The 23,656-nt window shown below is 47.9% G+C and overlaps 12 protein-coding genes across 12 annotated transcripts; 6 read left to right on the forward strand and 6 right to left on the reverse strand.

Moving 5' to 3' along the window:
* Window positions 1-2,423: 2,423 nt before the first annotated feature.
* KY384_001096 (uncharacterized protein) lies at window positions 2,424-3,762 on the forward strand (the record flags this gene model as incomplete). Its single annotated transcript, XM_044809628.1, has 2 exons — window positions 2,424-2,640; window positions 2,690-3,762. The coding sequence occupies 2 exons, from the start codon at window positions 2,424-2,426 to the stop codon at window positions 3,760-3,762; spliced, it is 1,290 nt and encodes a 429-aa protein (XP_044673535.1).
* A 203-nt stretch (window positions 3,763-3,965) lies between these two features.
* On the reverse strand, window positions 3,966-5,142 carry KY384_001097 (uncharacterized protein; the record flags this gene model as incomplete). The annotated part of the gene is made up of 4 exons (XM_044809629.1): window positions 3,966-4,068; window positions 4,162-4,267; window positions 4,321-4,867; window positions 5,068-5,142. The coding sequence occupies 4 exons, from the start codon at window positions 5,140-5,142 to the stop codon at window positions 3,966-3,968; spliced, it is 831 nt and encodes a 276-aa protein (XP_044673536.1).
* A 238-nt stretch (window positions 5,143-5,380) lies between these two features.
* On the forward strand, window positions 5,381-6,129 carry KY384_001098 (uncharacterized protein; the record flags this gene model as incomplete). The annotated part of the gene is made up of 2 exons (XM_044809630.1): window positions 5,381-5,595; window positions 5,697-6,129. 2 exons carry the CDS (start codon window positions 5,381-5,383, stop codon window positions 6,127-6,129), a joined length of 648 nt encoding a protein of 215 aa, XP_044673537.1.
* Window positions 6,130-6,362: 233 nt separating this feature from the next.
* KY384_001099 (uncharacterized protein) lies at window positions 6,363-8,005 on the reverse strand (the record flags this gene model as incomplete). The annotated part of the gene is made up of 3 exons (XM_044809631.1): window positions 6,363-6,404; window positions 6,450-7,704; window positions 7,809-8,005. 3 exons carry the CDS (start codon window positions 8,003-8,005, stop codon window positions 6,363-6,365), a joined length of 1,494 nt encoding a protein of 497 aa, XP_044673538.1.
* Window positions 8,006-8,498: 493 nt separating this feature from the next.
* On the reverse strand, window positions 8,499-9,148 carry KY384_001100 (uncharacterized protein; the record flags this gene model as incomplete). Its single annotated transcript, XM_044809632.1, has 3 exons — window positions 8,499-8,681; window positions 8,751-8,923; window positions 8,968-9,148. 3 exons carry the CDS (start codon window positions 9,146-9,148, stop codon window positions 8,499-8,501), a joined length of 537 nt encoding a protein of 178 aa, XP_044673539.1.
* Window positions 9,149-10,440: 1,292 nt separating this feature from the next.
* KY384_001101 (uncharacterized protein) lies at window positions 10,441-11,595 on the forward strand (the record flags this gene model as incomplete). Its single annotated transcript, XM_044809633.1, has 1 exon — window positions 10,441-11,595. One exon carries the CDS (start codon window positions 10,441-10,443, stop codon window positions 11,593-11,595), a length of 1,155 nt encoding a protein of 384 aa, XP_044673540.1.
* A 222-nt stretch (window positions 11,596-11,817) lies between these two features.
* On the reverse strand, window positions 11,818-13,356 carry KY384_001102 (uncharacterized protein; the record flags this gene model as incomplete). Its single annotated transcript, XM_044809634.1, has 4 exons — window positions 11,818-12,157; window positions 12,228-12,348; window positions 12,784-13,156; window positions 13,213-13,356. The coding sequence occupies 4 exons, from the start codon at window positions 13,354-13,356 to the stop codon at window positions 11,818-11,820; spliced, it is 978 nt and encodes a 325-aa protein (XP_044673541.1).
* A 640-nt stretch (window positions 13,357-13,996) lies between these two features.
* COQ4 (Ubiquinone biosynthesis protein) lies at window positions 13,997-14,530 on the forward strand (the record flags this gene model as incomplete). Its single annotated transcript, XM_044809635.1, has 1 exon — window positions 13,997-14,530. One exon carries the CDS (start codon window positions 13,997-13,999, stop codon window positions 14,528-14,530), a length of 534 nt encoding a protein of 177 aa, XP_044673542.1.
* A 244-nt stretch (window positions 14,531-14,774) lies between these two features.
* KY384_001104 (uncharacterized protein) lies at window positions 14,775-15,297 on the reverse strand (the record flags this gene model as incomplete). The annotated part of the gene is made up of 3 exons (XM_044809636.1): window positions 14,775-15,075; window positions 15,139-15,221; window positions 15,274-15,297. The coding sequence occupies 3 exons, from the start codon at window positions 15,295-15,297 to the stop codon at window positions 14,775-14,777; spliced, it is 408 nt and encodes a 135-aa protein (XP_044673543.1).
* A 747-nt stretch (window positions 15,298-16,044) lies between these two features.
* On the forward strand, window positions 16,045-18,243 carry KY384_001105 (uncharacterized protein; the record flags this gene model as incomplete). Its single annotated transcript, XM_044809637.1, has 1 exon — window positions 16,045-18,243. The coding sequence occupies one exon, from the start codon at window positions 16,045-16,047 to the stop codon at window positions 18,241-18,243; it is 2,199 nt and encodes a 732-aa protein (XP_044673544.1).
* Window positions 18,244-18,523: 280 nt separating this feature from the next.
* On the reverse strand, window positions 18,524-20,188 carry KY384_001106 (uncharacterized protein; the record flags this gene model as incomplete). Its single annotated transcript, XM_044809638.1, has 1 exon — window positions 18,524-20,188. One exon carries the CDS (start codon window positions 20,186-20,188, stop codon window positions 18,524-18,526), a length of 1,665 nt encoding a protein of 554 aa, XP_044673545.1.
* Window positions 20,189-20,682: 494 nt separating this feature from the next.
* On the forward strand, window positions 20,683-23,637 carry KY384_001107 (uncharacterized protein; the record flags this gene model as incomplete). The annotated part of the gene is made up of 4 exons (XM_044809639.1): window positions 20,683-20,942; window positions 20,983-21,272; window positions 21,322-23,069; window positions 23,122-23,637. The coding sequence occupies 4 exons, from the start codon at window positions 20,683-20,685 to the stop codon at window positions 23,635-23,637; spliced, it is 2,814 nt and encodes a 937-aa protein (XP_044673546.1).
* Between the last annotated feature and the right edge of the window lie 19 nt (window positions 23,638-23,656).

The following is a 23,656-nucleotide window of genomic DNA, read 5'->3' on the forward strand; positions in this document are numbered from 1 at the left end:
GACATACTCCTTCGATAATTTAGGTCACTAAATTCGTCAACAGCCATGTCTCGAACAGGATGATCTTATTGCGAATTCTTGAAAAAAGCCTTCAAAAGCCTAAAACACGGAGCTCGCTGGTATCTCTACCAAAACCATCCTTTATTTCACGTCGTCCGAGCAGATCCACCAGTGGACCCAGGGACTCTTGCATGTCAAGCATACCCTTCTTTTTCTGGTTGATATGACTGGCATCAATGATGATATACTGGAGATCTGAGGCCTTAAGTGCGCCTGAAATAGCCGTCAGCAAATCGATTAGTCGACTATATCGATAGAGCCCACCTGAATCCAATAAATCATTAAGCCTTGAGGGTGTGCCGACACCGATACCTATTCTACTGTTTCTAAGCTGGAGAAGAGAGATGGGCTTGAGTTTAGGAACGGACCTGGTTTGACGCACATGATGAATAGCATCTTTGAGTTTGATGTGTTTGGCAAACAATTTTGCGACAGCAGCATCCTTGGACTGAAAGGTTCTCAGCGCCCTGTGAGTCGAAATTTAGCAGTCATTCCGATTTGGCAGTACAATGAGCCTGACCGGCAAATATCTGCTGCCCGCATGCCAGCAGCAGTAACAACAAGCTAATCAATATCCGTAATTAGCACTCATCTCCTTGTAAGAAGTCTGCGCTGACATTCGACACCCGTGAAGTTAGACATATGTGCATGGATTGTATCATCGGAGCAATCTACTGGCGCTGAAGTGGAATTTCAAAGACCAGAAATCAATTCTTATCCTGTCACAAGAGATCATCACGAGATCTTTATTCTGTCCTGCGGAATCCTCCTGAAAATCATGAGGAGCTAGGCTCTTCACTCACGTCAGAAAGCGGACAGATTTTAATGGAAAGAACAATGATCATTCGTCCAAAAAAGAACGATATCAAATGCAAGCGAAATCTGCGACCCATCCTTTGTTGGATTGCTTACCGTGTGAGGGGAACCCGTGGTAGCCGGAGCATTTGACAAACGTCTTCTATCTTCCTTTTTGAAACAAAAGTTGTCAAGGTAAGACGGAAGACCTCCAAGCGTGCGCGACGGCTTCCACTGGCTCGTGTCTACAAAGGCATGGTCTGCACAAATATCAGCACACGAAACGTCGCACTGAAATTCCAAATCGTATGCGAGCCGATACCTGGGATACGACGGTCCAGCAATTCAACGCTGCTTAAATTCGGCGCAAAGTCTACAGTCCGCTCCATCAAATGAGCAGCTAACATTTCCTGATTCATACGTCCAATGGCGTAATTGAGGTTCAATGATACATCGAGATCTTCGTCTTTGATGGGCTTGTTGCGACTGGGTTTCGGCTTCTTGGAGGCAGCACTTGATGTACGTCCGTGATCCTGTATCTTGCGCTTCCTGGGTATCGGCGCAGTTTCCGAAAAGAGAGTATGCGGTGTAACGTCCGAATTCGACATACTATGATTATAGAAACTTGTCAACCCTGCCTTGACGTAGCTTTCGAGAGGTTTTGGTGGATTTACTTTATCCTACGCCGTTTCAGCCCTAAGGCTAGTTCTATGCTAGGTACTATCTACATAGACAAGATACTTTATAATTAATAGAGTATATTTAAATAACGACTTAATAACTAAAATTAATACTAAAAGTTTATTTTTTAAATAAATTAATATAAGTTAATTTCTTTATAATTTATTTATTATAATATATATTATTAGAAATTAAAATCTTTATTTCTTATTATTAATTTATTTATTATAATAAATTTTATATTATTTTTATAAATTAATATAAATTATTAAATATTTTTTAAGAAATCTTTTTCTTATTTTTTCTTAATTTTTTATTAATTAATAAGTTATAAGATATAATAAATCTAAGTAGCTTATTATTACTTATCTAGCTTATAGCTATCTTAGCTAGGTTGTTAACTAGCTAAGGTCTTAGTAAACGTTTTAGTGAACTAGACTTAAGCCTTTAGTTGCCTATACTTATCTTCCGCTATCTTATCTTATCTTGGATAACTTTGTTTACCTTTTCTATCGAGGTACCACCGGCTATGTCCCTTACATGAAGGAGTCGTACACGGAGTCGGTCCTGACTTCGTCGTAAATGAGTTACATTATGAACAACAATTTTCAGAGCGGTGATGATGCCGCCAATGCTAATATTCTGGACGAGCTTGCCGCCCCAGTGAGGCCGGTGAGGGTAAACAGGACGACACCTCGAGAATCCTTGATTGCAGAAGCTAGCTCTACTGTCAAAACCACACCTTACGCGAACGTGAGGCCCAATCAGGCGATATTTCGTGTTACGCTGAATTATTGTTTATCTAGCTACGCCAGCTTGCAGGTCTAATACGCCGTCCGTCGACGCCAATAAGACGCAGATCAAGTTCCAGAGCTCCCACATCCCAGATGCGTAGACCCTCTGAGACACCGCAGCACGAGACACAAGCTACATCAAGCAAGCGACTGCCACTACAACCTGTTTCAGGAAATCGCAGCAATCCTACCACACCGCATGCTATCAAAGCGCTTCAGCAACGGCGTGCTACCCCAGCGTTTGCCAAGAGAAAGAGCGGCAGGTTCCAGCGAGAAACGCCCCGAGACATCTTGCGAAACTTGAGTAGAGGTATGTAGCAGATTGCAAAATGGACGAGCCTTTTACTAACCGAAAAAAGCTCTGGCAGCACCCCTGCATACGTCGAAACCCACTCGAGAGTCCACCACTTCTGATGGTGGTAGTGCTGAGCTCCGAAGAGATGCTATCTGGGAAGATGAGCTTAGCCCAGAGCAACCTACATTGTCCCTGCCAATCGACAGGGGTGGTGATAATGAGGATAGCTTTGACGCAGCACCACCTAGGTTCTCAATGCCACTGGAAGATGAAAATCTTACAGATCAGACAATTGACGTCCCACGAGGAGATTCTAGGCACAGGCGACTGTCGAGAGGAAGTTTTAGAAACTCTCGTCTTAGTGATCGTTTTGCAAAAGCCCATGGAAATAGGCTGGATGAAAGCATTGAAACCCAATATCCAGATCAAGATCAAGATCTCGACGAGCTCTCGGGCCCAGTCGGCCTGGAGAATTTTGAGTCGGTGGATCCTTCTGCAAAATGTACGAACGAGCTGACTTTGAGCAGTGGTGGCACCGAAGACCTCCGCAGGATGATGCTGGGCAAATTTCAGCATTCGGAAGGGCGTGTGGCTGTTGGGAATCTTGACGAGCAAGACGAGCGTCAAGACGAATTCTCGCCCTTTGTTCTGAATATCCCAAATTATGAGCCTAGAGAAAGCATGGCATTTCTAGAACCGTCTCGCCCTCGAGATGATGACGTTCCCGTGCAAACTGGTGGCACAGATCACTCGTTCGATGATGACGAACTTCAATCAAGACTGTATTCTTCGCCCGTTGCAAAGCTTAACCGTGTTGAGCGGCGTGCTCCGCTCAAGGTTCGAACGCCGAAAGCACCCAGACTTTCGCAATATGGAATACCGTACAAAGCTTTTCCTCACGCGATAACCAAAGGTATTGCGGCAACTTTTGCTCGATCGTCGACCGGACGAAGGCGTAGCCTCAGCAAGGAAACGCTATTCGCAATACGAGAGGCAGGCAATGCATTCCTCTCACAGCTGAGCGGTGATCTTGGAATATTCACTCAGCACGCCGGTAGGAAGGTCATTGATGACGCAGATATAATTGCGGTCATGAAAAGGTTATTTCTGTTCAAATTCGTGTTGTCTGTCTCCTAGGAAAAGGCTGACCTTGACCAATAGGCAGCGGCGTGTGAATGCAGCATCAACGACCTTTTCGCTCGCAGAGAAGGCTCTGCCAAGTGAAGTGCTTCATGACCTGCGCGTCCAACTCCCAGTAGCCTTGCCGCAATGGAAGAAGCGACAGCGGAGGCCATCAAGAGAAACGCGTGAATTGGAAGAAGACGATCTCTGACCGGTAGTCAAGACCACTCTTTGCTTTGTCGAACTCGTCTGGCAATGTCTGGTGGCGGCTTTTTGACAAGCATCCAGAACATAACGGATGTTGCAGCTGATAAAGCATACCTGTAGGGCAAGAGTCAGTACAAAGCAAACTCGAGACTCGGCGCTTAAGCTGGACGAAGCATTATAAGAGTATGAATACCAGGGACTACTCACCAGGTGAATATATACTGTGTATGATTGTTCCGCAAATTAACCGCAGCTGCTCGTCCAATGGGGATACCGACAGCTTCTCGATCCATCGCTTTTATAAGATCTTGCTCTGTGGAAGTTGTTAGCAAGCTGCTACAAAGCAGAATCTTGAACGGCCTTCACCCATTGTCTCTTCAATCCAGACACGGTCGCTGCCAGAGAAGTCGGCCATTTGGTGAACGTCAGGAAAGTAGAATGCTCCATCCTCCGGCTTGTTGTCAGGAGTAAACAAGTTCTTCTTCCATGGCTCTCTCAACAGACCTTGGACAGTGACTCGCCCGGTTGGTAATCCCACTTTTCTGTGCCGCTGGTTCTCAAACTTCTTAGGAATCCATCCTCTGTTCACAAGCACCTTGGAGGCACCATCCCCACGTTCTAGTGGCGTGACTACATAGAATCCATTTCGTCCATCGTGGATTCGTGGGCCAATCAGCATTTCCTGATCATACCTCAGAATGCCAGTAGCATAAACCCGTCGATAATTGAACTCTGAGATAGCTGATGGGTCGATTCGAGGTGGGAGCGGTAGCGGTGGCTTGAGAATACGATCTTCATACTTCGTAATCATATCTGTCTTCCATCGAAGCCTGAAGATTTGCCAGGTTCCCAAGGCGAACGCGGTGACAGGGATTAGCACTGCTTCAATGTCAGATCGATCATCAGGTGAGGACTGAGTATTATGCACATAAAAAGAATAAGAAAGGTCTCCTTCTATCATGTCCAGCTCTCACAAGCTGCGGGGGATTGTCTATGAGGGAGGTGAATGTTGGATCATCGGCGAGATTGTTAAGGCGGCGTTGCCTAAGTCTATTTGGTTGCCCATTAATTGGCCAGCGATGTGATTGTAGAAAGCATCTGCGCGATGGTGACATAGATGTAGGCGGAATCAACAGTGTTATCGACCTGATCGCCGGCATGGCCGAATCGTAACTTGAGGCTCTGCATTTGCCTGTGAGAGAAAAGGCCCCTCTTAAATTATCTTGGCACAAATCGATACCCGCAAAGCCGCACCTAGATACCTTAGCTTGCTCTCATTATGTTAGCGTACCTGTACCTACGTTCCTATCCAAATTCTCTCGTTGTTCATAGAGTTTTCCGTAACTTGTCATATCCTTTGCTCAGACATACTATTCACAGATTCAATTCCACGCGCACAACAGTCCCAAGTTAAGTAAGATACACTATGCCCAGACGCAGTGGAGGCGGAAGCCGGGGCTCTTCACGAGCTCCATCCCGACCTTCTACAGCCCCTCAACGTCCTGCAGCCACACCATCCCAGCAGCAATCTCGTGGTGCTAGTACTGCTGTTGGCCGCCCAGCTGGCGCCCAGCCGCCTGCTGGCCAGCAGCAGCAAGGTAAACAGCCTGGCCTATTCGGGCAGATGGCGTCTACAGCAGCGTGAGTCTTGGCGTGTGCATTGTAGCCACTCCCCTTGCGCTGGACCTACTCCAGACACGGTATACCCTTTACTTCTGGTATCGAGACTGAATCTTTATTAGTGGTGTAGCTGTTGGCTCTTCAATCGGTCACGCGGTTGGAGGCTGGTTTGGTGGCGGCAGCTCCACCACGGAAGAAAGACCAGTCGAGGATTCGCTAGCCCCCCTAAACGACTCGTCGACATACCAAAGCAGCGCATATGGCCCGCGAAGCTGTGATGCTGATGCCAAACAATTCACCAAATGCTTAGATGAGCAGAGTGGGAATATGCAGATTTGCGGCTGGTACTTAGAGCAGTTGGTACGTTGCTCTGATAGTGCAGCCACCTCTGAAGAGGGTAAAGCTGATACAGAAATAGAAAGCTTGTCAGGCGGCTGCGAGCCAGCATTAGACCAAATAGGCCGGCATGATCATTGGCCAGGTGCTAGGGACTATGCAAAGCATCCAAGCGAGCATCAGCATTCATATACGCGAGAGAGAGATTGCAAGTTGTAGGACATTTCACATAAATTGTTGAGTGCATACTCTTACTCCACTCAATTCATGGGCGTTCGTCATTTCTATTGACCGTCTATCATTCGCCGCCTGCTGGTGTTTTTCCTCTCGTCAGGCCCGATTCTACCGTGGTAAAGGGCCTTCATCTTACAACTTCATCAACACAAGTGTTTCATTGTTAACACAGAGTCTTAGCGATGATCCAACATTCGAAGTCACCTGTTTATTGTAGCCTACTTCTTCTCATCGTCATCCTCTCGAGGCTCGAAATTTAGCTACAATATTTAGTTTCAACTGAAACCGGGCGCTTTGAGACTCACCTGATTCCCATTATAGTACTGTTTTTCGTCTCTATCGCGCTGGTCACGCAGTCCGTGAATCTTGATGCCCGAAGTCGTCCCTGGCGTAGGTTTCTTAAGATTATGATGTTGTGCATCTTGCTCGTTCTCGTGCATAGTACGTCGTGAAGGCTTCAGATGAAGTATTTCCAAGAGCGCGAGCAAGACCGTCATGATGAGCTTGACTACTGCGGATATGCCGTTGTAGCACGTGGATAGTCCTTTAGAGACAATGCCATTGTTCTGATTGTAGACAGTGGTATAACCGTGAATAGGAACAAGAACTAGGGTACACGTAGGTAGGAGACCGAGCTCTTGCAGAGTGTTGCGTTCCTCTGTGATTGACAGCGTACGATTTGGCGCTGGACTCAGGATTTGCTTCAATGAATAAGGGGTGCCTCCATCAGACCTTTGTCGGTCTATCCATGGTTTGACATTTGAGCCAAGCGTATCAGTACTAAGAAACCTAGATCGAATTGAGCTTCCATCCATCAATCGAATCTGCAGAGAGCAGTCGCTCGAGCTCATCGAAGATCTGTGTTTAAGAATCCGCTGTTGCGCTGGATCCAGTATAGGAGGCTGTCCATGCTCTTGCCTATCAGTGCCCGAATGGTTTGCAGTTTCAACAATGGCTGTGCGTTTCCTTTGTTCTTCTCTCTCCTTCCTCTCTGCTTTATCGTGCTCAATCAAACGAAGGACCCTCTCTCGCTCAGCCCTTGCTTCGGTTTCACGTTGTCGTCGCTGCTGAGCATACTGGGCCTGTTTACTATCGAGAGTTTTGGGATCCACGCCCAACGTCGCGGCTCGTTCTTTTGCTTTAGCCTTCCGCTCAGCTTTGAGTGCTGCATCATTCTCCTCTTTCTTCTTTTCCAGCTTGCTACGACGCTCTGATAGAAGTCGTTCAACGACAGAGCCTTGTTGTACATCACTCGATGAGATGGCAGCGCTTGGGGTTGCGTCGCTTGCTGTAGCGTTTGAATTCTGCGCGCGCGTGTGACTAGAGGTACTAGTAATAGCCGAAACTGAGTCGGCAGGGCTGTTCAGCGGTGTATTGATCTGTTCTTCGGGAGATGTAGACTCGGAGAGACGCTCATCACGACTCAGGTCTTGCGAAGAGGTCTGTGAGATGCTGATGGGGTTTGTTGCCGATGGCGTAGAGCTCAGTGCCCTGAGGATGGCGGCTTTGAATTCATGCTGCGGAGTACCAGCGCGAAGCTCTAGGAGAAGATGTCCGTTACTGTTCTCCGTTAAATTCAAAGCTCGATGCAGTACGGCATGAATACAGACTGAATGATGATTAAAGAGGGTGTAACAGTCAAAGGATGGTATGCTGAGAGAAACCCAGCCTCCTCGGAGGCTGCCTCTATGCGTAAGGTTATCGCCTTCGCATTGAGCGCTCTTGTCACTTGTTCATCCACGAGATGACTAGATTGCCACGCAGCACTTTCGGGGCTCTGATCTACAACAAAACATGCGACCGGCTTCGCTTCTTGCAAGGCAAGGGCGATGCCAGAACGTAAGTCACCAGGGTAAAACATGGCAAACCTCAATTTACAAACGCCGCATACATCATCTTGGTACGGACAGGGCTCTTGGAGAGTGGTTGTTGGTGAAGTCAAACGCCGGGTAGCGAGTGAGCGAATTCGGACTTCTCATGCTAAAGACGAGAAGCCTCACAATACACGGCGTACCGCTACTAATGGGTACAAATGACTGTCGCGCTTCACAGAAAAGCCAAAGAATTGTTCTTTGCAAACCCAGAAATCCATTGTGACCCGATTGCACCGGAAAAGCCAACCGCAGGTTCGATATATCATTGAATTGGACTTGCTGATTCTGTACAATTTAGCCTGAGACTAACTCAAGAGCCACGTCTATTGAATACATACGATTTCTATCACTCCTGCTTGTTGCTTGGCTCAATCTGCCTATCAGTTACGCTGGTGACAGGTTTCAAGCAGTGGTAGTTCTCGGGACATCATTGACATCGAATCACGAAGGATCATCGAAAGGCCGCTTCCATGAACATTTTCACCGGCGCTTCCCTTTCTTTGACTCCTTTCTGTTGCCCTTGAGGCCATTGCCACTCACGCTTCCCTGCCTCTCTTGACCGTTCGAGGCAAAGCTATCGAAACGATCTCTTTTCATGGATGACTTTGCTTCCGTCTTCGTCTGAGCCTCTTCGCTAGCCTGGAATGGTCCGGTTGTTCCACCCTGAGCATCACCGCGATTGTGGGCCTGGCATATCAAAACATGCAATTTTCACATGACGAAGACACTCACCAAAGCATGCTTAATAATTCGGTCAGCGGCAGCCTTGTCGAGCTGCATGTTAGGCTTAGACGTGCTTGTGCTTGACACAGCGCCTTGAATCTTGCCAAAATATTGCTTGACTCTTGTCAATTCAGTAAAAATAGGATGCTCCTTTGCATCGATTCCATTCAATCGTAAATAGGCTGGTTATTAGTAATGAGACTGCTACAGGTTGCTATATGCGTACAGAATGTTATGGATTCAAGGGCGTAAGCCCACAGAACAAATAATTGCGCCTTGTCTAGGATAGGAAGCCTTCCTGCGGTCTCAGAGAGCGGGCTGTCGAGTATGGGAGCCAGAACCTCTCGAAGCTCGCCGATGTTATAATCAAGGGACTCTATAGCGGCAGTGACGCCCTCGCTGTCCATAATTGAAGTTGTCACTCTAGCATTTGCTATGGATCATTATTGACAAGCGTGCTCCTATAAATTTAATTACCTTAATTAATTGATTGCTTGATTATGTCGTACACCGACCCGATCAAAAGTCATGCGGGAATACGTGTGTGCCGCGAACCTTTCTAGGAATAGCTACCGCAGACTAAACCTATTAATTAAATTAGTTGGAATTCTAAAATTATTAGTAATAATAGATTTAATCTTTATATATATATATCTTATAATCTTAATTATATTTCTTTTAATAATTTAAATAAAAATATATTAAATATACTTTATAAAAATAAATTTAATTTATTATATATTATATATAATATTATTTAAATATATAAGAAAATATATTATATATAAACCTTAATAAATAATATATATAATATAATTAAATAATAATAAGTTAATTAAAAACTATTTAAGAAGCTATAATAAAAGTAAGGCTTTATACTAAGTTAAGTAAAGCTAAGTTAAGTTTAATTAAAATAATTTATTTTACTTTTATTTTACTTAACTTTAATTATAATAAAACTTTAATATAATTTATTTATTTATTTCTTTAATATTCTAAAAATTAAACTTAGCTTTAAGAAAATGTTTTTTTATTCCCTTTTTTATTTTGTTATCTTGTAAGTAAAATACCTAGAAGGGTTTAATGCGTATTTTCAAACGCAAAATTTAGTCTTGGCCTCTAGGACGGCGTACCCAATCACATCAAGTTAATAATTCTAAGCTGACTTATGTTGCGGTTTATGACGCCTAGACAGTGATTGATCACTTGGATCCCATACACGGGCTTCAACGCTGCCGCGTGCTCATAACTAGCTTTTCTAACAAATCCCTGTCGTCATGCTCTGAAAGCTGGATGAGTGGAAATGCAGCACTGATAAGCATCGTTCATCCTGTCTCCGTGTATCTGTACACCACGGATTTCCCGGCCCCTGGCTTGGACAGGAAGGCGACTTCTGCTATGTCATGTCGGTAACGCGACGGTGGGCCGGGGGCCAGTCTCATACAGCTTTTCTACGTCGAAGACGACTCGATCATGGGAAGATAAAGGATGGCAAGAGAGCGATTCACGTTCGCCTCAGGATATATCTGAGGCTCCACGGAGAATACATATATTGGGGTTAGGGAATGTGGGTACTTTCATCGCCCATTCACTAGCAGGAGTACCAAACCGGCCGCCAATTACATTGCTACTGAAGGGCTCGCAAGGAGCTAGAGTGCTGGAGGGTATGCATGGTGCTCTGAAACTTACGACTGAAGGTATGACGGAGAGTAGAAAAGGATTTGATGTTGAGGTTAAACTCCATGGAAACCAACACAATAGCACAAAAAAGTCGAAGACCAGCCGCCGTGAAAAGGCTTCCTTGCTTGGGCACGAGGATGCTATCGCAACTAATGAAGAGGCAATCGCAGATGGCGCCGAAAGTGATGAAAGCGATTCACCGGATCATAAAACCTTTTCAAAAAAAAGACAATTGCCCAGCGTTGGCCCTGAAGAAGATAGCGAACACATGGAAGCGAATCCATCGGATAAAATGGATCATGAGAGTGGAGAAGAATCACTAGGAGTTCATGAATCGCATATCCATAATCTTATAGTGACTACCAAAGCGTATGCGACAGCAAAGGCCCTGAAACCGTTCGCTCATAGGCTTACTACAGAGTCTACTATCCTCTTCCTACAGAATGGCATAGGCGTAATTGACGAGGTCAATGAGATCTGCTTTCCTGACCCAGAGACCCGGCCGCAGTATATGATAGGAGTTAACTCACACGGTTTAAAGCAACGAAATGCGTTCGATGTGGTCCACGCTGGAGCAGGTACCATCGCTCTAGGCATTCTGCCAGGTACTGGATCGGCGAGACCGCTGATCGATGCACCCGACTCATCCCGCTACTTACTACGAACCATGGTTCGAGTTCCTGTCTTGGTAGCTGTTGGATTTGCGCCTACTGAACTCTTGCAACAGCAGCTCGACAAGTTGGCGATCAATGCTGTTATAAACCCAATCACCGCCATTCTCGATATAAAGAACGGAAACATTGATCATAATTTCTTCCTCAAGCGAGTGATTAGGCTTTTGCTGGCGGAAGTTAGTCTTGTCATCAGGTCCCTACCAGAGCTTCAGAATGTTGTCAACGTGAAGATGCGCTTTGATCCTCGGAGACTTGAACGTCTCGTGTGGAGTGTAGCTGAGTTGACTGCTGTTAATGAAAGCTCTATGTTGCAGGACGTATGGGCACAGGGACAGACAGAGATTGATTACATCAACGGCTATATTGTGAAACGAGGCGAGCAGCTAGGAATCCATTGCGTCGTGAATTATATGCTCGTGCAACTCATCAAAGCTCGAGGCGTTCTAGTCAATAAGGAAAAAGAAGGATTACTTCCCTTTGGCTCGGTAGCTAAATTTTGAGTCCACCTGCAGGAGCTAGTCATACATGTTCGAGCTCATTTCCTAGAGTAACGTGACAGTGGATATCGAATGTACTTACGCAATAAATCGTTTCATTGGTGCAAACTTCGTGCTATTTTTGACTATTGATGCATGAAACGCCACCTAGTGGGTAATTCCTCTATCTATAGTAGGACAATGCTCGATCTACTATACGACCCACATCATGATACAAGAAGCAATTCATCGCAGAAGGTCGAATGTCTGAAACACTTGTGCTTGCACCTTCTCACTGATGCCATTCGAAAAGGCTTGAACGATCAGCTCTTTAATTTGTTTCCAACGCTTAAATACGAGCTCCCACTGAGCTGACCGACCATAATCCTTACTTGTCTCTAGGATTCTTATAGCATTCTTTGCTTCCTCGAAGTATGTCTTCAATATGGTTTTGACAAGGAAGGTCTCAGCTTCAATCTCTTGTTGCTCGGTTTCCAAGAGCCGACCGGCGACATAATCCTCCCATTGGTCTTGGCCCAGAGTTTGAATCCTCACAGCGACGTGAGTGCGATGGCAGACACCTTCGCTGTTGAGTGTATAGTTGCTAGAGGTTTGATTAGCTAGGGCATGGGCGGAGTGATTGCGTATCATCCCACCCTAGATATCCTACATTTGCTAAACGACTCCTCACATCTGTGGAGGTGAGGATCGATCCAACAACGTGGTCCAGAAACAGTAAATCCCATTTGTTTCTGTCTAGGATGAAGCCGTCTGTATCTTATGTTACCTTAATGGCCTGAAGTGTGAGGGAGAGGTAGCGCGGACACTCAACGAGAAGGAAGTCATTTGAGTGCGCCCCATAGGAAGTGAAGATCTGGTTGCTGGGACCTACTCATGTCAAATCTTGTGAGTTATGGAGAATCGTAGAAAAGGCTGACTATATGGCTCTCTCGTGGTGACGGAAAAGCTTCCCGCATCGAAGCTCACAGAACACTGCCCATCAGACCTAAGCATGAAATGCATGATGGAAATCACCTACACCGTGGTCTTGGTGATTGAAAAAATCGATGAAAGGACATAGAACCATGCAATCATCCGACGATCGAGATCTTCTTTTGGATGACATGTCACCCGGTTGGAAGTAAAAGCTTCGTGTATTTACCATAAGCCAATTGTGAGCATACTCATCATACAGTGCCTCTGGAATCGCACGTTTTACGACCTCCCAATCTTTCTGCAGCTTAGTCTCTTGGTGATCAAGCAAGTTTTGTGCATTGGTGTCAGGGGAGCTAATAGCTCGACCTAGACGCTTCCGATACTTGATAGATGGTGGCAGTAGCTGGCAAGCTTCTGCTGTCCAGTGATCTTCTGACCACAAGATCGGCATGCAGTCCTTCATTGCCTGCTTTGACGGCCACGTGGCTTTCCAGAGACCATACTTCTCGACCTCAGATCCACCAAAAGCCAAAAATGAAGCGATAAGACCATGAACGCTTATGCGCCCGTGTTTTCGACGGAAAGCATAGGGAATCGACTGGAACCTCAATAATGCACCTGAAGGGACTTGAACGATCTCCTCATCGGCCTTCCAGAATTCAGCCAAGATGAAATGCAGTAGCCAAACATTCAGATGTTGCAGACCTTGAGGGCAGAGTCCGCCACCATGGTGACACCGATGCCATCCACCTGGGCTGGGCGGACCTTATTGTTGAAAGTGATGCCACGATCCTTCGCCCAGGTGAGGAATTGATCAAGCTGGTTATTGGGCCGCACCACACCAGCCATCTCAGGGCCCGCAGCATACGTCCGGATGATTTCTTAGAGGATACGCAGAAGCTACATCAGGCCATGGCTATTTATCACAATATTTCGGAGCTTCGACCTTTGCATGTTCAGTAATTTGAGTAGGAAGTTGTAAGCGAGATCTAGAAGGGTTCAGGGAATGCTGTCAAACCTTATTTTTAGACGCGGTACCTAACCTTACCTAACCTAAGGTGAAGTATCTCGCCACGAATCGTCGTAGGGGAACTGTGCCAGAAATCGCTATGAACAAGGCGATTCACATAAGATTTAGATTTCTAAATCTACTTCGTAGCTCTAAATGCTACATCACTACACAGTCTTGTTCCTTCTCCGTCCTCAATCGTCCACCTCCAAACTATGAAGGCCATGTCCCTCTCAACCTCGTCGAAAGTAGTGTCCTTGCGGTGGGTTCTGCTTTTATGTCACTGCAAAATCCAAGACGAGCTGGCAAGCCTCTTCAAATAACGCAACGTGTCTGAACTGATTGAAAAAAGACCTCATAGCTGCCCTCGGTGAAGCTACTGCATCGCCGTACTTTATCTACCGTCTTCGAGATGCCATGCTATCCGATTCTACGGGGCGACGTATATTGCGAGATCGACCGCGCATCACATCCCAAAGTATGACCGTGGCCAAATTAAGAGCTTTGCCGGAGAACACTGTGGGACGAACCTATGTTGAATGGCTGGATCGCGAAGGCGTAAGTCCGGATACTAGAAATGCCGTCCGTTATGTTGACGAAGAGGAATGTGCGTATGTAATGCAAAGATACCGGGAGTCTCATGACTTCTACCATGCATTGACTGGCCTTCCCGTGTACGTCGAAGGCGAAGTCGCCTTGAAGGCGTTCGAATTTGCGAATACTTTGCTGCCAATGACTGGCCTGAGTATTTTTGCGGTGATGCGGATGAAGCCGAAGCAACGGAGTAGATTCTGGAATACATACTTGCCGTGGGCGATGAGTAATGGATTGAAGAGTAGGGACATCATTAATGTTTATTGGGAAGAGCAGCTCGAAAGGGATGTGGACGAGCTAAGGGAAGAGCTAGGGATTGAGACACCGCCTGACTTGAGGGAGACCAGAAAACTTCTCAAACAGGTGCGAACAACTGCAACGGAGTTACACCAAAACATGGAGAAGTTCACAGCCAATTGAAGAGTATGAGAATTTCAAGTATTCGGCGTCGTTAGAATAAACACTCACAAGACCCCTCGGGTCAAGATGCTCCTCAAATTTATGCTTGTCGGACGCGCGTACCCTGACTCTTGTGTCATAGCTTACGCCTAAACACCGAGAGCTTTCGGTAGCGCCTTGATTGCTAAACACGTACGTATTGGTGTTTCATCTTGTTGTGCTCTGTATTTCTTTCCATGGTCGATGTATGCAGTCACTCGAGTCCTCAAAGGTCTAGTAAGTCATCATCATCGTCGTCGAAGTCTTTTCTGCGATTGATCACGATTCTTCCCCCGCCACTGTTACCACCCTTCTCTTCATTCTCAGACATTGCACCAAGAATTTCCTTGAGCTGGTCTTCTGTGACCTTGCTCCTTAGCTGCCCACTTCTTGCGAGCATGATGAGCCTGTTCTCCACATCTGTGGCACGAGACTCCTTTACCAACCGGATACGACCCAGGCGATCTGACGCCTCTGGGGTCAGAATCTGTGATAGGATGGACTGACGTGCCTCCTGTTCTTGCTGCCTGTAAAACAATTAGACGATATGACGAAATAGCAACCATGAAAAATGATTATCCAAATCTTACTTCCGGTCTTCCTCCTGTGAGCCACTACCTGACGAGTTCTGGCCTTGCTGTTGCTGGAGCTGCGCGAGGCGACCTTTCCGAATCTGTCTTGCTGTGTTAGCACAGGCTCAGGGGATCTTAGTCCAACTGCATTACCTCCTCTAAATCCGCATCCGACATCGTGACAGAGCGCTGTAGATCTGTCTGCGGGAAGGATTTATGTGCTTTTCAATCATGGCCAACGAACACAGTGTTCTGCATTTGCAGCAGCGGGGCCCATACTTGACGCGGGTCTCGAAGGCAGGCAGGCTTGCTTACTCAGCAAGCATCGGTCCGGGGTTAAATCTGAAGCTATATCCGAGACGGTCGCCGTTCGAGGAAAGATTTGCCGATTTGCCTGCGCGCCGTTGTCGACGCCCATTTGCTATTTGCCATGAGATATTAACTTAATACGTCTACGCTAGTTCTCTCACTGCCATCATTTTATTGTCATCATTCACCATCTTTTTACTCTATCTTCCACTATCGGCCAGTGTTTGCATGAAGTCTATTGCTCTCTACGTACGGATCCAATGCCGCAACAAACCTGTGACGGACTCCAAACATCCAACGCATCCGATCACCCCGCGAAGCACGACATAGCCAGTCCGCTCTATCGGCGCAAGCTTTAGATCCCAGTGATCCGTGTCAATTTATAAAGGAGTGTCGATGGTTACTAGCTCTGCTATTCGACCTGCTGTGTCAGCATACTAGTGGCTGTCGACGGCTTTCAATACTAGTACCACCCGGTCTGGAGCAAACTCCATTCGCAGCAGGCTGTAGCAGCTTATCATTTCGAAAATCGTTTCTACTTTTCCGACTGGATTCGGAACGTGTATGATGATAGGATAACTTGTTCCAACCGCTGGCTCGCAATTCACATTCAAAATGACTACCATAGCCACCTCGCTTCCATCACCTCAACCGCCTTCCGCCGAAACCCTCAGCACCCTGCCAGACCCCAGAACTCCATTGACTCCACCGGACATATCTCGAAGCGGCTCCACTTCTCCACACCATCCTGAGCTCAGTAATGAGGTCGCTGCGCTCAGCAACAAGCTGATACATGCCATAAATCACCAGACTGATCTAGACGATACGCTGAGCGAGACAAGACAACAACTGGAAGCAGCTCAAGAACGAGTATGGCAATTAGAACAGCAGGAGCAAGAGCACAGGTCCCTGATCGACAATCGGATTTTGGTAAAATGGGAGGACGTAGAGCAAGACACATTGAGACTTCGTGTGAGTTTAGCAGACGAGAGAAAGCAACGAGCGCAAGTAGCCAAGGATAAGGCAGCAATAGAGCAGGAGTTAGAAACACTGACAACAGAATTGTTCGAAGAAGCTAATAAGGTAAGGACGATGGTAGCATTACACAAGGCCCATGTTAACATTTTTCAGATGGTTTCAGCAGCCAAAAGAGATGCGAAGAGAGATCGAGAGGGAATCGAAAAACGCAACGAGCAACTCCAAGCCCAGCTTAATGATGCCGAACTGCTCCTCAGCTCGCATCAGGAACAGCTTGCTGAGCTCAAACACGCGATGCAAGATATGTCGGCTCATCGGAACGAGCTGGAAACGGTGAATAGTCTCTCTACAGCTCCATCTACTCCTGCTCTCGACTCGCAAGAACACATCAGCAGGATTTTCGACGCTTTACATCTGTCTCCAACGACGCCTGGGGGGGATGACATACCGCCTGCCCCGCCGACCCACTTCACACATCTAATCAGCCCGGTTTTGAGAACAGATGTTCAGGCTTTTGAAGACTTCCACTTTTTACTGGATGTATCGCGACGATCTGGACCTCCAAGTCGCGTCACAAGCGGCAATTACAATGGATCTTCTGGCCTCGGTATTACTAACCTCAGCAAAGGGGATTCATCTCAGCTCTCGAACCGGATGCCTTCGAATGGTTCAACTTCTTCTCTCACTACCTCGAACACCCTCCACTCGTCTCCAAGCACACCAAATCTGGCACCCTCTGCCACCACGAGCGTATCATCACGCGACGGTCCCACTAGTGGCACACCGCTGAAAGAAACGGCGTTTTACAAACGAGTGCTTGTAGAAGATATTGAGCCGACGATGCGACTCGACACAGCGCCGGGTCTTTCTTGGCTAGCTCGTCGAAGCGTCGTAAGCAGCATGTGCGAAGGGAGGCTCGTCGTAGAACCAATGCCCGTAGCAGCGAAGGGGCACCATAACCCATGTTCATTGTGTGGAGAGCAAGGTCGGAATGAGCAACGCGTAAGAACCCATCGATTCCGACTGAACGAGAGCGAGACAGCACAAAGGTATCCTCTTTGCGACTACTGCCTTAATCGTGTCAGATCCACCTGTGACTTGATAGGCTTCCTTAGGATGGTGAAGGACGGACATTGGAGAACGGACGGTCCACAAGCTGAAGCTATGGCATGGGAAGAGAGCGTTCGCTTGAGAGAAAGAATGTTCTGGTCAAGAATTGGTGGTGGCGTTATACCTGCTTTTCTTCGAGGAAGACCTGAGTCTCCTCGGCTCTCCATAGAAGACGTGAAATCGGCACAAGCCTCATCAGAGGCCCAGACGCGCCACGGCAACCAGGACATGCATGATATGCAGCCATCAATCAAAAAGGAAGTAGGTCAAGAAAGGCCTCCGACTCCTCCTCCAAAGCTAGAAGCACATGTATTCTCACCACCTAACCACGTTCCGAGGTCGCAATCACCTTCCACAATTTTAAGGGCGAGGAGTGATTCACAGCTGACGGCGCGGTCAGGTCCAGATCCTCCAGCTTCATCCAGTCTCTCAATGGAAGACAGGTCTGCTGTGGCAGACAAAGACGCTGGTCCGGACGTGAAGCTTGACAGAACGTCCCTATCGCGAACGACGACACGTAGTCGAGGTTCAAGCCGTGCTGAAGCTCCTGGCTCCGGCAACGTCATCAATTCCATTGCAAAACGAGCTGCAATGTTCGAGAGGTCGGCTTCTCAAGATGGGCCTTCGAACCAGCTGCACGCTTCTTTGCAAGCCTCGATGAGGAACAGATCACCCAGTCCAAGAAAAGCAGATAGCAGTGGTTCTGTACCGGGCGCCTTTGAGTGATAGTGAAGGGAGAAGGCTGGAGTAATGAGGTACGAGAGTATATATGACGGAGTTCGGGGGTTGTAAGATATAAGGGGAAAAGCATAAGCATACGGTTTGATGACAGCGATCCTGCAGGTATACATGTACGAAAGGTACTGAAATATGAATAGCATGGCACATTAGATAATGCAAAGATATGATACTAGTGGTAGATCCGATTCGTCATGCCACGCAATTATTACAAGCCCGACCATGTAGAATAACTCAAACGATGAAGCTGCCTAGCTGTGATATCGGCCTACCCCTTGGCCATCTGGTGTATCAACCGAAGCTGCTCTTCAAGACTCGCTCCTTTCCCTCTCTCCCTACCCTCCCGTTCCTTCTCCCTCTCCGCCTCGGCAGCAGCCATCGCTTTCTTCGCCGCCGCGTTCGCGCTCCCCATACTCGTATCCACCTGCCCGTCATACCCACTCATCGCGGCCCTCTTCCTCCTCGCCTCCTCTTCCGGCGTGATCGGCTGTCCGGACACGGGATCAAAGACATCGCTCCGCTGACTCGCCAACCGTTTCAGATTAGCAGCGACGTCCGAGGTGGACAGATTCGTCGTCGTAGCTCTAGACTCAGCTTTCTGTCGCTGCTCCTTCCAGCGCGGATCGAGGAGCTCAATCTTCATGTGCTGCTCTAATTCTGTGGTCGGGATCGCTTGGTGGCAGTTCGGGCAGATGGCGGTCTGGATCGCTTGTCGCTTCGCTTGTGCGCGGGGGACGTAGTCTTCTCTTATGCGCATTGGGGTCGCGGTGCTACCCTTGGCGGCGGCTTGCGCGGCCTGCGCCTGTTCGCGGGCGCGAGCACGGTCGGCGATTGCGCGGTCTTCGTCGGGGTTCTGGAAGGATGGTGGAGGGAGATTAGGTGGTGGCATCGCAGCTGGCTGAATAGAGGGTTGTTGAGGGTCGTAGGAGTCATAAGTAGGTAAGGGCATGTTGTAGGATGGTTGTAGCGGCTGTTGTTGTTGTTGCTGCTGCTGGCCGTAGTAGAGGCCGTAATCGTCTGAGGTTGGCATTGCTTCTTCGATACGCCGATCGTGAGGCTGGAGCGACATGGCGGCTTTTTGCTCAAGAGAGGCGGATTGGAGATCGTTCAGGGATGTAGGGGGTGGTAATTCGGCATGATCGTCTGCTTCGTCAAAGAGAATGGTCTCGACGATAACGAAGTCGTGCCAATCAATTTGCTGATACTCAATCTGCTCCTTCTCAGCTGCCTCCTCCTTTTTCTGCCTTTGTTCCTCCTGCCATTTGACCCATGCCGCTCGGTGCTTTGCTCGGTCCATAATGGCAAATCTGTCGTTGGAATACTGCTCCAGCTGATACATACGAGCTCTTTTCGCTTTCTCCCCTTCTATACTTGCTTGCAAAAGTATAGTATATTGGTCTATCAAACGGCTGAAAAATTGATGAAAGGAATGCTGAGGTCTGAGGAAGTCAAATTGGAAGTTCCTTTCTCGATTGGCAAGGTTGGTCATCCATGATCTGCCATTCTTTGCCACAAATAATGCGGTCAATCTCACGACTTCCAGATCCTGAGCGCTAATGTTCGGCATGCGCGCAGAGAAGTGGAATTCCGGAGGCGGACTGGGGCCTTTCGGTCTCTCTTGCTCCTTTGCAGGAGCAGCCTCCCCAGCTCTCCCCGCTGAAATGGCAGTGCCTCGGCCTTCACGAACTTCCTGTAGTCTCCAGGTATAGAACGGAGCGTACGCATCATTGGGACTCAAGAATGAAAACTTCGGGTTATGTTTTTCCTTTTCGCGAATGCGATCTTCAAAGACCGGGCCATTTCGCGCAACGAAGCCAGCAGTCTTTTCAATGATAACTTGAATATCTCGGGGAGGCTTCACCACGCCAGAAGGCGGCTGTCTGATCTCCTCGACACCTGGGGCAGCTGGGCTGTCGGTGGCTGCAGGAGCCATTATGAATCAGAACCCTAGTTTTGACAGGAGCAAGTTCTCTTCACCTCTGCACGGTTCCCAGATGCCGCTCTTCCGTCATGAGGTCTTGAAAAAGTGCGTCTATAGTCCAATAGCTAGTCTCGCTACGCTTTGGAACAGCAGGATTGAAATCTGAGTATCGAGATGAAGCTGGGGGTGAACGAGACTGGTGCGATAAGGCTGAAATTTAGGGCGCGGAGCCACGCCGCTCCCTAACTACTAACTCGAATTTATGGAATTCTGCTGTCGTGGCCTTCCTTGAGCACTGCTCTCCTACAACTGCCTCTTTGCCGAACTCCTCACGATGTGGAGGAATTGATTGTGCCGGTAATCCTGGTTGGAAGCGATCCTCTTGCCCTCCTACCCGCAAAAAACCACCATTTTTTCCACCTCGTCAAGGCCGAGCCAGGGGTAGCTCCCCACTGGTTGAACCACAACACTTTGTCAGAGCCTTAATTCGACGTTCGTACAGGGTAATGGCCCCAAAGATGGGATCGAAGGTGCAATCGCCCGAAAAGAAACCCTCTAAGCAAGTCAATGGCCAAATTAGGGGATCACGAGGGAAACCCGCGGACTATTCCTCCCACGGCGTTACCGACAACGACATCTTCATGCTTCCCAGCTCAGATTTTCAGTTGTTGGGTCTCCTTACAGTTGTTGCTGCCGTGGTGCGAATCTTTAGGATCTATCAACCAAGCAGCGTTGTCTTCGATGAAGTCCAGTATGTTGTGCAATTGTAAGAATGATGAACTTTTGTGGGCTGACTGATGACCAAGCTTTGGAGGTTTCGCCTCGAAATATATCAAAGGTAGATTCTTTATGGATGTACATCCACCATTGGCCAAATTACTCCTCACCCTGGCCGGCTGGTTAGCCGGCTTCGATGGAGATTTCGATTTCAAGGACATTGGAAAAGATTACGTTGAGCCTGGCGTACCATATGTGGCGATGCGGATGTTACCTGCGATTATGGGTGTGCTGACCATACCGACTATCTTCTTGACTCTGAAGGCAGCTGGCTGCCGAACAACTACGGCTGCGATGGGCGCTGGGATGGTCATATTTGGTAAGCGCTCAACTTTGTGGCTTGAACAGGCACTGACAAAAGAACGCAGAGAATGGACTAGTCACGCAATCCCGCCTTATTCTACTTGACTCACCTCTCATTATTTTTACTGCTTTTACTGCGCTTGCTTGGACCTGCTTCACCAACCAACATGAACAAGGACCATCGAAAGCCTTTGACCCAAGTTGGTGGTTCTGGCTAGTTGCCACAGGGCTTGGACTCGGTGCAACTGTCAGCGTGAAATGGGTTGGACTCTTTACGATAGCCTGGGTCGGAAGTTTGACTATTGTCCAATTGTGGGTCTTACTCGGCGATACAAAGACCGTCACTCCACGAATTTGGTTCAAACACCTGCTTGCTCGGATCTTCTGTCTGATCATTATACCGCTCACATTCTATATGGCCTTGTTCGCGATTCATTTTGTCTGTCTTGTTAACCCGGGTGATGGCGATGGTTTTATGTCGTCCGAGTTCCAGGCCACCCTCAACTCGAAGGCTATGCAGGATGTCCCTGTTGATGTCATGGTAGGTAGTCGGGTCAGCATTCGCCATCACAATACGCATGGGGGCTATTTACACTCCCATAACTCTATGTATCCAGGAGGGAGCAAACAACAGCAAATCACTCTCTATCCACATAAAGATGATAACAATGTCTGGCTATTGGAAAATCAAACCCAGCCACTAGATGTCGCTGGGGAAGAAATCAAAGGCATCAATGCATGGGACGTAAATCCCAAGCCATTGACCGATGGGACCGTGCTTCGTTTATATCACTTTAGTACACACCGACGACTTCATTCTCACGACGTTCGGCCACCCGTCAGCGAAGCTGATTGGCAAAATGAGGTCTCAGCCTATGGTTACGAAGGCTTTGAAGGCGATGCAAACGATCTGTTCCGTCTAGAGATCGTGAAATCGATGTCAGATGGCGCTCTAGCCAAGGAGAAGGTCCGAACAATCGAAACAAAATTCAAGCTTGTGCATATCATGACCGGTTGTTCGCTCTTCTCGCACAAAGTCAAGCTTCCGGACTGGGGCTTCGATCAGCAGGAGGTCACATGCGCGAAACAAGGCACCCTTCCCAATAGCATTTGGTATATCGAGCAGAACGAGCATCCTTCCCTTGGTTCTGACTCCGAAAAGGTCAACTACAAGCATCCTGGGTTCTTCGGAAAGTTCTGGGAATTGCAGAAGGTGATGTGGACTACTAATGCAGGGCTCGTTGAGTCTCATGCCTGGGACTCTCGCCCACCTTCGTGGCCATGGCTTCGTCGTGGTATTAACTTCTGGGGCAAAGACCACCGCCAAATCTATCTCCTCGGAAATCCCGTCATCTGGTGGACATCTACAGTTGGTATTGTAATTTATGTCGTCTTTAAGGGCCTTTCCGTCCTCAGGTGGCAACGAGGATTCCAAGACTACGACAACGTCAACTTCAAGCGCTTCGACTACGAGATTGGCACAACTGTGCTTGGCTGGGCCTTTCACTACTTTCCATTCTACCTTATGCAGCGGCAACTTTTCTTACATCACTACCTGCCCGCTCTATATTTCGCTATCATGGCCGTCTCCCAAATCTATGACTTTGCAGCGAGGAGGATTGACGGACCATTCGGGTTCCGGGACACCCCCATCATCGGAAGATCAGGGGCTGTCGCTTTCTTAGCTGCCAGCATCGTCGCTTTCACCATTTATGCACCCCTCTCATATGGCAATCCGTGGACACAAAGTGCTTGCTCAAGCGTTAAACTTATCGACACGTGGGATTTTGACTGTAATACTTTCCACACTAGTGTAAGTCAAGATGACCGATGCATGCCCTCTATATACTAAGAATTATATCCAGCTCGATCAGTATGACATCGTTGCTCCAAGCGGGAGCGCCCAACAGACGCAAGCACCCTCAGTAGCTCATGATCAAAAAGCGCAACCCGAAGAGCAGATGACGCCAAAAGCGAATCCTGAAGATGCTCAGATCAAAAAGGAAGAGAAGATTGAGTATCGTGACGAGCAAGGCAACTTGCTTAACGAAGAACAGGTCGCTGCGCTTGAAGGCAAAGTCTCTTTCCAGACTCGCTACGAGACGCGTACTCGGATTGTGGACGCTGATGGCAATGAGATCGACGAGGGTCCAGCTGGTGGCGACCAAGGTGGGCAAGGCGGGCATGCTCCACCACATCCAGACGTGGAGAGGCTACCATCGACGGGTAAGGACGAGTCGCAGGACGGTGGAAGGGAGAAGCCGGCTACAGCGAGCCCGGAGGAGGATATTGGGAAGGAGAGGAGCGTGGAACAAGGCGACAAGGGAAAGCCTAGGCCAGCTAGCGAAGGATTGGAAGCGACCAGGAAAGACGAGCTATGATAGCTTGGGATCTTCTGTA

This window comes from Bacidia gigantensis (assembly GCF_019456465.1).
Source record: "Bacidia gigantensis strain McMullin 20006 chromosome Unknown contig_125, whole genome shotgun sequence".
In the NCBI taxonomy this organism is placed as follows: Eukaryota; Fungi; Ascomycota; class Lecanoromycetes; order Lecanorales; family Ramalinaceae; genus Bacidia; species Bacidia gigantensis.